We start from the raw sequence: 14,761 nt of genomic DNA on the forward strand, positions 1-14,761 counted from the left end.
GCTAATCTTTGTCTTTTACCTAAGGGGGGTTTAGATTATATTTAAGGGTAGATTAAGTTGTGGAGATATTTGTGGATATACATTAATTAGAATAGATGAAATTGGAAGATATTAATCTCTCACTTGATGAGTTATTTTTTAAAAAAAACTATTTTATTAGAGGAAGGAGAATGTGTCACTAAATATAGTATGGGTGCTTCTGTTAATGATGACCATATCGTTGATTATATTAACTTAAATTAGTGATGATCAAAATGCAAATTTTGTTTCATTATTTTGAGGATGTCAATGATATTTTGTTTATTTTTTATTTTTTATCTTTTTACATTTTGAAAGTAATATTGATATTGATAAGATTATGACAACCAAAATTATTTAATGAGTGTTTAACTAATAACACATTTTTTTATTATTAATCATATTTTTCTTCCTTGTAAATTTTTTTTATGATATTACATTTAATGTTGTGATGTCTTCAGTAAAAAATAGAAATCATATATTTTACAACATAGTATCCATATTGTCTCAGATCATACTGTTTATAATCAGGACACTGTGTCAGTGTCATGTTCGTGTATGTTCTTCACAGCACCTTTCTTGGCTACAACCTGATACTGGAGGAAAAATAAAATTATTATTGCTGAATTCAAAAGGGTTCAAATGAGACTCTTACAACATGAAATCACAACAACAAACAACAACACAAACATAAAGACACAGACTCCAATAAGGGTGACAGTAGCAGGTGGGAATGTTGGTGGTAGCAGGAGAGGGAATTAGGGTCGGTGGTAGGGAAACAAGGGAAGGGAAAACTGGTTTGATTGTAGGGAAGGCGGAGCAGCAAGTAGACGATTGTTGGAAGGTGTAGGGGCCGATTGGCGGGATGTTGGAGGTGAGCCAGAGGGGAACAACAAGTTGGCAACATGTGGGAAGGTGTAGAGAAGGGCTGGCAACCTGCTGAAGGGAAGCCGGAGGGAGGGTAGCAAGCTGGCAACTGCTGGACTGCGTGGGAGAGTGGGTTGCAGAAAGATAAATGTCTCGTTGGGGTTGAGCTACAGCCGGAGCACCACCCGGACCGTTGGAGACGGCCGCCACCTCAGACGAGTTACAGCTGGAGTGCCTTCTCGCCATCGGATACAAGCCCGGAGGGGAAGAACGCCTTAAAGGCAGTAGATGAAATCTACAATCATCCAAAAACCTCCTTCTCTAACCTCGAAAGGCCACAACTTTATAAAGAGGGGATTAGTAGATAAAATAGGTAAAGAGTAGAATATAAAAGATATATAATGGGCAAGGAGAGGAATAGAAAAAAAGTAGAGAAGGAAAAAAATTATAATGAGAAAGCCTCGGGAAATGAAATGAATGAATTAAATATGAAAGGGGGACCGCAGTTACTGTGGCTGCTATAGTAACGTGTTTGCGAGACTGTAGCTGCTACAGTCCCGTGGACAGTAAGCTCTCGCGTCAATTTATCGGGGTTGGGGAATTTTGACTTCATTCGTCAAAGCTTTTAGAGCAGAAAAATTTTGGTAGGTGGTGGCTTGGGTGGGGGCGGATGCTGGGGAACCCTTGGATAGGACTAGGATTGGGCTAGCTCTGATACCAAATGATACCATAGAAAAAATACCCAATCCACCACAAAAATATAATTATTATTATTGAATTCGAAAGGGTACAAATGAGACCCTTGCGACATGAAATCACGACAATAAGTTATAACACAAGCATAAAGACACAACACATAGACTCCAATAACAGTGACGGTAGCAAGTGGGGTTGTTGGAAGCAACAGAGAAAGGGAACTAGGGCCAGTGCATTAGTAGGGAAACAAGGGAAGGGACATCAGGTTTAACTGTAAGGAAGGGGGAACAACAATTAAACGACTGTTGGAAGGCTTAGGGGTCAACTGGCAGGATGCTGAAGTTGAGCTGGAGAGGAACAACAAGCTGACAGCTTGTGGGAAGGTGTAAAGAAGGGTTGGCGGCCTGTTGAAGGTGAATCGGAGGGAGGAAAGCAAGCTGTCGACTGCTGAACTGCGTGGGAAGAATTGCTTGGGAGAGGGGGTTCCGGAAAGATAAATGTTTCGTTAGGGTAGAACTACAGCTGAAGCACCACTTGGACTCTTGGAGATGGTCACCACCTCAGACGAGTTATAGCCGGAGCACATTCTCGTCGTCAGATACATCCACCAAAGGGGAAGAACGTCTCAAACACAGTATCTGAAATTAGCAATCATCCAACATCCTCTTCCTTGAATCTCAGAAAACAGTACTTATATAAAGAGGAGATTAGTAGATAAAATAAGTAAAGAGTATGATGGGAAAGAGATATATGGTGCATTTGTTTCAGAGTTTTGAACCAACTTTTTTTTCAAACCTTGATTTCACCTATTTGATTGCATCAATTTAACTGTTTGCGTCCCGAATTGGGTTCAGCGGTTTAATATAAATAAGGACGCCAAAGCTGTTCCGCGTCCCAACGAAACAAAGCGTTTACTTCTGTCGTTGCCCCATCTACAAGAAGCCCTCCCATCATCCTCTCGGTCAGTCCTTCTCGCACCTCCCTCTCATCGTAATTGGTACTTACCAGAAGATTAGAAGAGCAGAGGAAAGCGAAAATTCACTGCCATAAAATCTTCGTTGTTCCTCGTTAGGGATTCCTTCTCTTGACTGTTGTCGAACCACACACATCTACTACGACCGTTGTAACTGTTGCTAAGGGTAACCCTAGGGAGAAGAGGGGTATAAGAAGAGGAAGAGGAAGTGGATATGATGGATTCGAGTCTAGAGTTCAGGAATCCAGTTAGGAGGAGCTAAGGAAGGAGGCGAGAATATTGGAGGGGGAAATTGACATTAAATTGTCTTCATACGCCACACTCGTTGCTAGATTTTACCACTCTGCTGGTATTCCCTCCTGCTTCGTTGGTGCTAGATCTAACCAAGAAGGTGGTGGTGAAAATGGTTTGTGGATGATTTGATGGATAGAATTAAGATCCATATTTCTCTCTCTCTCTTCCATGGCTTGCTAGTTTTCAGCTTCAGAGTTTTCACATTGTATGCTTAATTTATCAGCATAGGAGATCATTCCATACAAGATTAATTTGCGTTCGGAACATAACAGAATCACACAACTCAAAAATCAATCTTAAAGCTATCAAGTGGTATTCTTCAAATAAGAAAAGCCTTCATGGGAGGAATGCTCTAAAATAAGATAGTATTCATGATATTTTATTGCAATGATAAAATTAAACCACGGTTTTTTAATGAGATAACTGCTTATTTTAGTATTTCTTCTTATCTGGGTTGGGTTATACAGTTAAAGGAAAGAATTACTTATTTTGAAAAAACCCATACTATCTACAAAAAACATAATGAGGGATATTGCGGAAATTAGCCCATAGACAACACTTTCAAAACTGAATTTTTCAAACAGACCAACTGCTCCTGAACGACATATTCTTTACAGTAGCTTCTGAACAGCGATTTCGTACAGCCATAGCCAAAACAAACGCACCCGTAACAGTCAATGAGAGGAATAAGAATGAATTAGTAAAGGAAAGGAATTATATTGGTAAAGCATTAGGAAAGGGAAAGATATCAATTAAGTAGGAAAGGGGGATCGCGGTTACTGTAGCAGCTGCAGTAGCACGTCCACAGTATTGTAGCTGCTACAGCACCATGGGCAGTAAGCTCTGGCGTCACAACCACTGACTAACCATCTCCTTCCATGTTGTGTGATATTTAACATATTATAAAACACCTATGAGATGGTTCGTTTTACTAAAGTTGAATTTGGATTGAAATACTTGTGATTCTTGCAGTAAGTTCTTCTAATGAATTTTCATAGATTTGCCAAAGAGGTGAATTATGGTAATCTTTCTAGTAGCCCTCAGCTTCTCAGATTGAAAATTAATATGTAAAGCAAGTTCTATGCTCTTCAAGAATTCAAAATAAAAAAATTTGAGCCGAAGTCGATAACTCTATTGGGTCACTCACCATTACTCTTTGTTTTTTGGTCATCCTGCTTGCCAGATCTTTTCACAACTCTTAGCATTTTTCCGAAGGTATTGCTCCCCATTAAAACCCAATTCTTCCATTATAGGCCTATCGAGTTCAACTAAAATGAAACGCTAGGCCACTTTCTCTCATCTATGATCTTTCAAACTGCATAATAAATTTCTCAACCTCTCTGCCACCTTACTACCTTTCCAACAAACCCTTTGCAAGCCTTAATTGAGCTTTCCTTCGCATCAAGGCTCATAAATAATCATCTAATCGAGGCCACCTCTCAAACCACATCAAGTAAGCTCTCCTCTTTCAACCCTAATCACTGCCAACCCATTCTAAGCGTTCTCCACATCCTCCCCCCATTATAACCAACAAATTTCACACCATCCCCACTACAAGGAGCCCACCACCAAGTGCTCCCCACTCAACCGAGTATCTTTAAGTCATTTTTTATTGTCTAAGTCTTTCCACAAAATAATTGATATTTTTTTCACTTTTTATGATTAGAAGAATTATCTTAATGCAATCTATAATTACAATCTGTCACGGCCTTTACCATGAATCAACTTCTCCTAGCATGCTTATTTAAGGAACAATGCCATTAAATTTTTTTTTAACGATAAAAGCTTATAGTTTCAAAATTGGTTTGCTTCTTTTATGGCTAGGGGAAATACAAGTGATACCAAGGATGTGCAGATAAAATAAAATAAAAAGTTAATGGATTAGATGTTCTGGTGCAAAATTGCATTCACTAAAACTTCTTAAAATCCATGGGAATCGTATTGATAAATTGGTCTCTAAAGTCATCACATGTATTAACTTAATGTCATTTTAAAGCTTAGTTTCATAGTCTATCATTCTTCCCACAATGAACCAATCTATGCTTCCTTCCATTTGTTAAAGAATTTTTTAACCTAAGAAACACAATTGATGATAAAGTTGTACAGTTAGTTTCCTTAGCTCTACTCCAATGAGTTTGCATTTGTTATCATTTTTTTCTTCATTAAAAACATTTATTATTCTCTTAGAGTCCATTAATTCAAGGTCTACTCCATTTGCAGATTCTCCTCTAAATAATGTTCTCGTTGAACACAAATTAAGAGAAACAATCCTAATACAAAAAAGCTAGATGATCAAATATTCTTATTTCTATCACAATCAACTTAAATATCAATGACATTTCTTTCAGCCCAACATTTGGATGCATGCATCACAAGCATAATAATTCTTTTTTTTTAAATTTATACAACAACAACAACAACAAAGCCTTAATCCCACTACGTGGGGTCGGCTACATGAATCCTTTTTCTCCATTGCGTCCTATTTAGTGTCATATTTTCATTTAGTTCTAGTAAATTAAGATCATTTTTAATACAATAAGCCCAAGTCTTCCTAGGTCTACCTCTGCCTTTCTTAACACAAGTCGAATTTAAAACATCTACTCTCCTAATCGGATCATCTAATGGTCGACGTTTAATATGACCAAACCATCTAAGACGACTTTCTCTAATTTTGTCTGTCACAGGAGCTACACCAACCCTATCACGAATATATTCATTCCGCATTTTGTCTCTAAGTGTAAAGCCACTCATCCACCTAATCATTCTCATCTCGGCAACACTTAACTTATTATGCATGCATCACAAGCATAATAATTATTTTTTTTTAAATTTATCTTAAACATTTGTGATGTTCTCTTATCATAAAAAACTCTCTAGGCATTTGTCCATTTTAACCATCCATTTTCCGCATTAGAAGTTATATCATCGATATCTTAACTCTTTTGTTTAATAGATCCAAACTTAAAACCTAATTTTTTCTTCTAACAATATTTGTTGACATCATACCACTAAAATTAAATAATATATTTTCAATATTTATGTAATTATTCTAAGTTTTTCTCTTAAAAATTTTTACCACTATTTTTTTAAATTATTTAAGTGAATATTTATCAATTAAAATTATATAATTTGTGAATAGAACATACATTAGGGTAAATGTCTTTGAATACCTTTATTAGTATCTTCATAACCTGTAAAAAGGTTCAATATTGATATTTGTACATTAAAAATTCTTTGATTTTGTCCACACTATTTTTAATAGTATTTAGTGCTCAATCATCCATTTCATTAATGACATTAGCATATCTTCAACACTCTTTTCTATTTTAAAGCAGACCAAATCAATTATTGTGGCACTCGATTATATAATTTCTTAAAATCAACAAAAATCATATGAATATTATTTCTTTGTTTTCTATGCATCTTCATTAATTAGTTAATACAAAAAGAGCTTTATAGTTGATATTTCTAGCATGAAATCATATGGTTTCTCCAAAATTATTGTAATTTTTAAAGCCTATATTTCATTATTCTCTCTCATAGTTTCAGGGTACTACTTACGAATTTGAATCCTATATAATTAGCATATTCTTGAACAACATAATTGTTTTTACATCTTTATTAAAAATCTTATTCTCCTATCCTTTGACTTATTTTTAACTTTTAAATTCTTAAATATTTAGTAACCAAATCATTGCATTATCCTCCATAATTATTCAAAATTCATTATGCGACTCATTTAAATCAGAGGTGAAGTTTTAAACAGCTTTTTAGATTCAACTCTAAACCTTTTTTTTTAAATAATATACTTCGTTCTATTGTTCGTTATGCTCTGTCAAAATACTTTCTTCCTTAAAACTCTCATTAGTAATTCTTATAGTAATATTTTTATGTTTAACTAAGATCTTATTATCTTTGCTTTTGATGCATCTAAATTAATCTATTTTTTTAGATCTCTTATATCTTATCTTAGTTATTTTATATATCTTCTATTTTCCTTCATTAGTATTAAGCCTTTAATATAAATCATCAATAGCTTTTGTTTTTGCTTTTCTTCTCTATTTACAAGACTATAGCTTATTTATAATTATCATAAGTCTTGATAATACTTAACTTTTACTACTAATAAACCTTAATACCTCTTCATTCCACAAAGTGTTCTTATTAATTTATGATGTATTTCTTGACTCCAACAATTTTTTTTTATCAATTCTTTTAATGAAACAAGCCATCTTATCCCATATTAGGTTTGGATCACCTAAAGAATTCTAATTTGCCTCTCTTAACAATATATCTTAGATATCATAGGAAGATTTACATTCATGCCACTCAATTCCTATGTATTTACATATATAACTCCTAAATTTCAATTTTTACAAATATGTCACCTTACCTATGCATGAAAAGGTGTATTTCATTTTTTAAAAGCTAAATAATTGTATTTTTTGTGTTATGAAAGATTTGAGTGGTATGAGTGTAAATATCAAAGTTTAGGTGTTAGATATGTAAATGTATAAGAATTATGTGGTATGTTTGTAAATGCCCATTTATCTTAGAAGATTAATAATTTTTCAACTTTTAAATTCCACCACTTTATTTTATGGTCAAATTTTTTTATTCTTTTTTAGTGGATATTTTATTTTCTTTCTTATTAACTTTTTTCCAATGGTCACATAATTTAAATTTGCACAACATTTTCTCTTCTGTGCACAACATTTTCTCTCCTATTTCGATTGCCTTATTTGAGTTATTAAACAATAGCATGACAATTTAACATAATACAACTATTTGCAAACTTTAAAGACCATATGCTAACATGGATACTAAATAGAAAAGTTGGTAAGCTTTATGATGCTAACATGGATACAAAATAGAAAAGTAGGTAAGCTTTGTGATGCGGGGCCTGGGGGCCAAAACCGGCTAGTAGGGGGGGGCTGAACTGGACCCAATCCTACTTAGGGTTGTGATTGTCACCCAAGGGGAGGGGTTTCTCCCTCCTAGTCATCCTTATTATAAATATGCTGCTTTCTGTGTTATGATTTAGTTTTTTGGTTGATATTTTTGTTTGGACAGCTTCCAATGTCCCCCTTCTCCCTTATTAGGTTGTATCTGACGACAAAAAAGTGCTCCAATGGTAACTTTTCCTGAGGTGGTCTGTATACTTCCCCTTTTCCTTGGCTTGCTTGCTACCATATCACATGTGTCGATCTTTTTTCTTGTTTCCCTGTTTTACCCAGCCATCTGCCCAAATTCACTGTTGCCGCTGCCGTCGCCGCAAAGCACCCCACACACCCCTTGCGGCTATCATACGACGACTCCCTGCTATAGCTCCTAACCCGCCAATCCTCCTACACGTCCACTGAGCTGACGCCTTCCCCTCCTGGCCTTCCTACTAACAACGCCTACCATATACACCCTCCCAGCCTACCACTATTCATCTCAGCCTCTATTCCCACTATCCATTACCAATCCCATCGCGCCCTGGCCAGAGAATTGCATTTTGTTGTGTTTTCGTTCCTGATTTGAGTCTTGAGTGTAACCTTGATTACTTTTGAGTAATAATATTTGTTACCCTTATTGTGGTTTGAGTTAACTCCAGTATGAATTGGTATCAGAGCTAGCATATGGTTTCCTGGCATCCGCCATATCTCAAAACATCTCCATCAATTTTTTTTCTTTTTCATCACCAAATACCCTTTCCACTCTCATAAATCCCAAACCTTAATCATGCCACCAAGTAGATACAAGCCCGAGTCGACCCGAAAAGAGATACAACGAGAGCTCAGTTGTCTTCAACAGAGACTTGCGAAGATTGATAAGGGAACCCATGGGGAGATTAACGTCGATTGTGACATGGAGAGTTGAAAGGGAGAAAAGAATGAGGTCCTGAGTCCCTTCCATGGAGATGACTTCAGTGATGAGGAAGACTGATACCGACGCTTTCGACTTCAATATCAGAAGAGGCCGAGCGAGGAGGCTACATATGGAGGACACAAACAAGGACTTCAAAATAAGGTGTATCTACCAAAGTTCGATAGATGTATGGATCCATATGACTTTATCGAATGACTACAATAAGTTGAGAGGATTTGAGCTGTCAGAAGATAAAAAGTGTAAAACTTGTAACCATCAAAGGACAAGGACTTCAAAATAAGGTGGATCTACCAGAGTTCGATAGAGGTGTGGATCCATATGACTTTATTGAATGACTACAATAAGTTGAGAGGATCTGAACTGCCAGAAGATAAAAAGTGTAAAATTTGTAACCATCAAATTAAGGAAGAGCTTCTCCTTGTGGTGGGAAAACTTGCAGAGGCATAGAAGGAAAAAAGATACTGAAAAGATTACCAAGTGGGTGAACCTGAAGAAGGCGATGTAGAGATGCTTTGACAAGATACTGAAAAGATTACTCAGGAGGGGCTTGGGACTTAAATTGGCCAAACCGATTTAATGGGGAGGCTGAACTGGACCCGACCCTCCTCAGGGGAAGACTAATGGGTTAGGCTTGTTTAATTATTGGAAAGAAGATCAGAGGCCTATTGAGATGTCGCTTGAACTATGCACAAAATGTGATGCTTTGACAATGAGGGATGTGGTTGTGATGTAGGAAGGATAGTGATGCTTTGATAAGTTATGGGAGGGAGATTCCAGGAGCTTTTTCTTTTTTTAACGACCAGTAAAGAGGATTGGAGAAACTGATTCTTAAGCTATAACTCCTTGTTGGCTTAGGTAGCTTGTTAATATATGCCATCACTGCCTGTCCAAAGCTTGAGTGGATAAGGCTAAGGTTGATGTCAAGCGGCTTTATCTATCAATGATGTAGCTCACTTTACATTTGTCTTTTGGGAAAATGTATTTTTATTTATTTTTTTCTTCATTCATGCAATTTGAACTTCATTTTTTTTCCAACTTATTAACAACATATTTTGTTGTTTTGTCTCTGAAGCCCAGAGGCAAAGAAAATACTCTTTTATGGTTGACTTGCCTTCTTTCGGATATGTTTTGTCAGCTTTGCTTTTCAAACCGTAACCACATTGGTGTTGGCTAACAGCCTTAAAGTGTGTTCTGAAAAGTTTTCTATCTAGAACAACTTTACATGATTGAGCTCATCATTTTACATTCTAACCATATTGTTATGTTTTGTGTTTTCACAAACAACTACTTTTCCTACATCAACTGCTTAAACAACTTTACAAACAGTTGCATTAGCCCCAAACGATCCCTTAAACATGGCTGTTTTTCTGCTTGTAAAATTCTAGTACAAAATTGGTAGCTTTAGCTCTTTCTATTTCATTTTTTGGTTCTTCAATGAATTATTGAGAGATTTCATTTGAATTAATTTGCGTATGAGTGACTCATCGATGATTTTGTTTCAACATCTTACAATATTAGACATTGATGTTTGAAATTTGCGTCAGTTATGGATTCTATGATGAATGCTTGCGAAAATATGGAAATGCAAATGTTTGGAAGTACTTCACAGATCTGTTTGATTATCTTCCGCTTACAGCACTGATTGAGAATCAGGTTTGCTCTTGATATCAATTTTATCTTTCCTTTATATTGTTTCTTATGCACATTTTTTTATTTGGTGTAGATTTTCTGCTTGCATGGCGGATTGTCTCCATCCTTGGACACCTTAGACAATATCCGCGCCTTGGATCGAATACAAGAGGTGTGTCACTTAGTAATGTCTATATCAAGTGCAAAGTTAAAAGTGACATGCATCTGGGAAGTTTGTCATTTAATTAGCTCTATTTGATGAAAGTGTCAAAACTGTCCCCTGACTTATTCAATGCAAGCATTTTTAGTCCAAAAATTTACAAAAGTGTCAATTTAATCTTCATACTCTTTTAATATGAGGTTAGAACGGTCCCCAACGAGGACTATTTTAGCTCCCACTGAAATATTCTGAGGACTAATTTAACACTTCTATAAACTTTAGGACTAAAATGACCTAGGAAGGACTAATCCCGTGCCATATGAGCATTTGGAAGAAAAAAAAAATGTGTATATCTTATCTAAAGGACCTTTTGAGATTACTTTTGATTTTTTTTTCTATTTTTTATTTTTATTTTATTTTGTTTATATTTTTAATTGAAATAAAACATATTTGGTAAGTTGTAACATATTTATTTTTTATTTTATTTTATTTTTATTTAGTTTTTTTTTTCTCTTGAACAGAAGATTTTTACTAGCATATGGCATACTTATATTCCATCATCCTTAGAGAAAAATACTGTGTTTCCTGAACTGGTTATTATCCATAACTGATAGATGTTGTTGGCATCATTGACATGTTTTTGGAAGATTTACATGATACTCAATTCTTATGTATTTACATATCGAACACCTAAAGTTCAATTTTTACATATATGCCACCTTATCTATGCATGTAAAGGTGTATTTCACTTTTTAAAAGTTAAAATAGTGGTATGAATATAAAAAATTAAAGTTTAGTAGTTAGATATGTAAATACATAAGAGTTGGATGGTATGTATGTAAATGCCCCAATCTTTTTCATATCTAACTTGCTTTTTTGGGTTGCAGGTCCCACACGAAGGACCTATGTGTGATCTTCTATGGTCTGATCCAGATGATCGATGTGGCTGGGGAATATCTCCGAGGGGTGCTGGATACACATTTGGTCAGGACGTTTCGCAACAGTTCAATCACAAGAACGGTTTGTCACTTATATCGAGAGCTCACCAGTTGGTCATGGAAGGCTATAATTGGTCTCAGGTAAGCTTCGATGGAAATGCAAATCTGCTAATACCATGTTAATCAATTTAATTTTTGACACTTCTTAAATAACGGCGGGGGCGCATCTTGGCCTGATTTGGAAATGATGCTCTTCTTTTGAACAACACATTTAGTGGGAAGATTTACATACATACCATTTAATTCGTTTGTGTCAATCTGTAAGGATGGAAAACAGTCAGCTAAATTAGGAGTTTTCTATAATTAGGAGATTCCTTATTTAAATTGTTTCTAATGTTTTTGTTCTGATTTATTTCCCTTTTAGCCGAATATTTCGATCGAGAATATGTATTATTTAGTTACTCAAAATAGATTATGCACTTTATTTTGTACCTAAAATAGATTGTAAGATTATTATTTAATGGAATGAAACCAAAGGGAAAAGACATCGAGTTTATTCATAATTCAGCCTATTTTTCTCAAAACATTGACATGGTATCAAAGCTAGAATCGTGTGAATCCTTAGTGTTCTCAGCAGCAGCCCTAGCTGCGATATCTTCGTCGCGACATCTTCATTTGCATCTGCTTCGTTCGCCTGCGCAACTTCGCGTCTGCGTCTGCTTCTGCTACGTTCCCCTGCGTTTGTCTGCGCCTGTTTTTGCTTTGTTCGCGACATCTTCGACAACTTTGTTCGTCTGCATCTGCTTCGTTCGCACAAAACTTCGCATCTTCTCTATCCTAGCTGCGCCACTTCATCACTTCGCCATTTCGTCGCGTCGTCTTTGCCCTAGCTGCGACTCTCCTCGTCAACTTGAGATATCCTCGTCAAGGGACATAGCCGCGATCTCCTCTTCTCCCTTCGGAGCTGCGGCTCTCCTCGTCAACCTGCGATCTCCTCGTCAAGGGACATAGCCGCGATCTCCTCTTCTTCCCGCGTCTTTGCCCTAGCTACGACTCTCCTCGTCAACCGTCGTCTCTGCCTTAGCCGCGGCTCTCTTCCCTCGCACCGGCCTTAGAGCTCTGGTCCTCTCCTACTCAAAATCTTTGAGGAAGGTACATCTTTGAGCAGCTGTTGATATTCACAAGAGGCGGACTCATCTTATGGAATTGCAAGGAGCTCAACAACGCCATCAGGGGATCTCCAATCATGCTTTCCTTTTAAGCTTTTTGCCACCTCGAGTTGCGGCGCTGGTCTGGTTTCTTCTTCTTATTGTTCTCTGCTCTTCTCGTGAAGAACATGGTGGAAAAGAAGAAGCATGTCTTGAAGAATATCAGACTTGATTGACAGACAAATAGATATCACAGGTCTGCTCGCCAGGAGATGGAACTTATTCTAAAGTACAAAATCCATTCATTGTGGAATACAAGGATTCTTGGGTTAAAAAGGGTTGTTATGCTTGTATTATTATTCGTTCAATTTGGATCTTCTTTGTTAGGCATCGCTGCTTCTATGACATCTTCTACTACTTCTTACGCTTCGCTTTGTCCGCTTCGGCTTCGGCGCTCCTTCCTAGATCGATGGCTTCAAACCATAGATCTTAGGCTTCTACATTCACGGCTTCAACACTTATGACTTCGACACTCTCGACTTCGACACTCTCAGGCTTCGGTACTCTCAGGCTTTGGCACTCTCAGGCTTTGGCACTCTCAATCTTCGGCATTCTCGGCTTTGGCACCTTCGGCTTCGGCACTCACGGCTCGAGGACTTTTGGTCCCGACAATGTTATCAATTTATTGTTGGCAAATTAACACTTTATAATTAGTTAGCATCAATTTGAGAAGGATGTCAATTAGAAATGTCGAAAATCAGGTAGTTAAATTAGGATTTTTCTATACTTAGGAGCTTCTTTATTTAAATTATTTCTAATGGTATTTATTCTTATATATTTCCCTTTTAGCTGAATGTTTAGATTAGGAGTATGTATTATTAAGTTACCTAAAATAGATTATACATTTTATTTTGTACATAAAATAGATTGTAAGATTATTATTTAATAGAATAATAACAAAGGGAAAAGACATCAAGCCTATTCAGAATTCAGCATAGCTTTCTCAAAACTTTGACAAGTTTGACAGTTTGTATTTACATATTTAACTCGTGAACTTTAATTTTTATATATGTCTCCTTACCTATGCATGAAAAGGTACTTTTTATTTTTTGCAGGGTAAGCATTAAAGGTGCTACAGTTAGTGGGGTTCAGTGTGATTCAAACGGGCACCCGGTGGGAGACAAGCTCTCGACGATGTGGTCAATGGTTGAAAAAGGTGTATTTCAATTCTTAAAAATTAAACTGATGGTGTTTTTTTCGTTTGGGGGGGGGGGGGATCACTGATAAATAGCTATGGAGGATTCATAAAGTAACCTTAGCCTGGAGTTTCTTCCCACTTAAATGCAAACGATTGCTTCGCTGAACTAATATTTATTTAAGGGAGATTTACATATATACCTCACAACTCTTATGCATATCTAACACCCAAAGTTTGATATTTACACTTATAACACCTCGGAGTCATCTACAGATTTTGATCATTTTTCACTTTCCCCCACCTCAAATGACCTTCCATCAGTTAAATTTTTTCATATTTATACCACAGGATCAGAATGTTGTTACAGTATTCAGCGCGCCAAATTACTGCTACAGATGCGGTAATACGGCGGCCATACTGGAAATTGGGGAAGACATGTCCCAAAACTTCTTACAATTTGATCCAGCTCCAAGGCAGGTTGAACCAGATACCACCAGGAGGACCCCTGATTATTTTTTGTAAAATTGATTGCTTTCTATATATATATATATATATATATTGGAAATTTACATACTAAGCACAATTCTTATAAATTTATGTATCTCGCACCTAAACTTTCATATTTTCACGCATAGCACTTTGTTGCTTTAAACGTATGCAAGAAAAGGTGTGTTTCACTTTTTAAAAGTGAGAATAGTGCTATTTTTTATGTGATTAAAGATTTTTGAGTGTTATGTGTGTAACTATGAAATTTTAGGTGTAAGATATAACTGGAGAGATGTTCTTGCTGCTGCTGCTTCTTGCTTTTGCTTGAATATTTCACCATACAGATTTTTCAAAGCTCCTCTCATGCTGATTTGCTTTGCATTTTCCTGATGAATTTTGTCTAAAGTTGCATCTTTGTCAATGGGTTTATGTTATCTAAACAAAGAAGTTTTGGAGTCAATTTGTTTTAATTTGTTTGTA

The 14,761-nt window shown here is 36.2% G+C and overlaps 1 protein-coding gene across 1 annotated transcript in view; it reads left to right on the forward strand.

The window, feature by feature from the left end:
• The window catches only part of LOC110027820 (serine/threonine-protein phosphatase PP2A-1 catalytic subunit-like), a 28,338-nt gene extending 13,580 nt beyond the window's left edge, over positions 1-14,758 (forward strand). The window contains exons 3-6 of the mRNA XM_020729416.1: positions 10,267-10,375; positions 10,446-10,523; positions 11,399-11,590; positions 14,144-14,758. Coding sequence (XP_020585075.1) covers positions 10,267-10,375; positions 10,446-10,523; positions 11,399-11,590; positions 14,144-14,317 — 553 coding nt within the window. The 3' untranslated portion in view covers positions 14,318-14,758. The remainder of the gene's footprint in view (positions 1-10,266; positions 10,376-10,445; positions 10,524-11,398; positions 11,591-14,143) is intronic.
• Positions 14,759-14,761: the final 3 nt, after the last annotated feature.

This window comes from Phalaenopsis equestris, unplaced genomic scaffold (genome assembly GCF_001263595.1).
Source record: "Phalaenopsis equestris unplaced genomic scaffold, ASM126359v1 Scaffold000450, whole genome shotgun sequence".
In the NCBI taxonomy this organism is placed as follows: domain Eukaryota; kingdom Viridiplantae; phylum Streptophyta; class Magnoliopsida; order Asparagales; family Orchidaceae; genus Phalaenopsis; species Phalaenopsis equestris.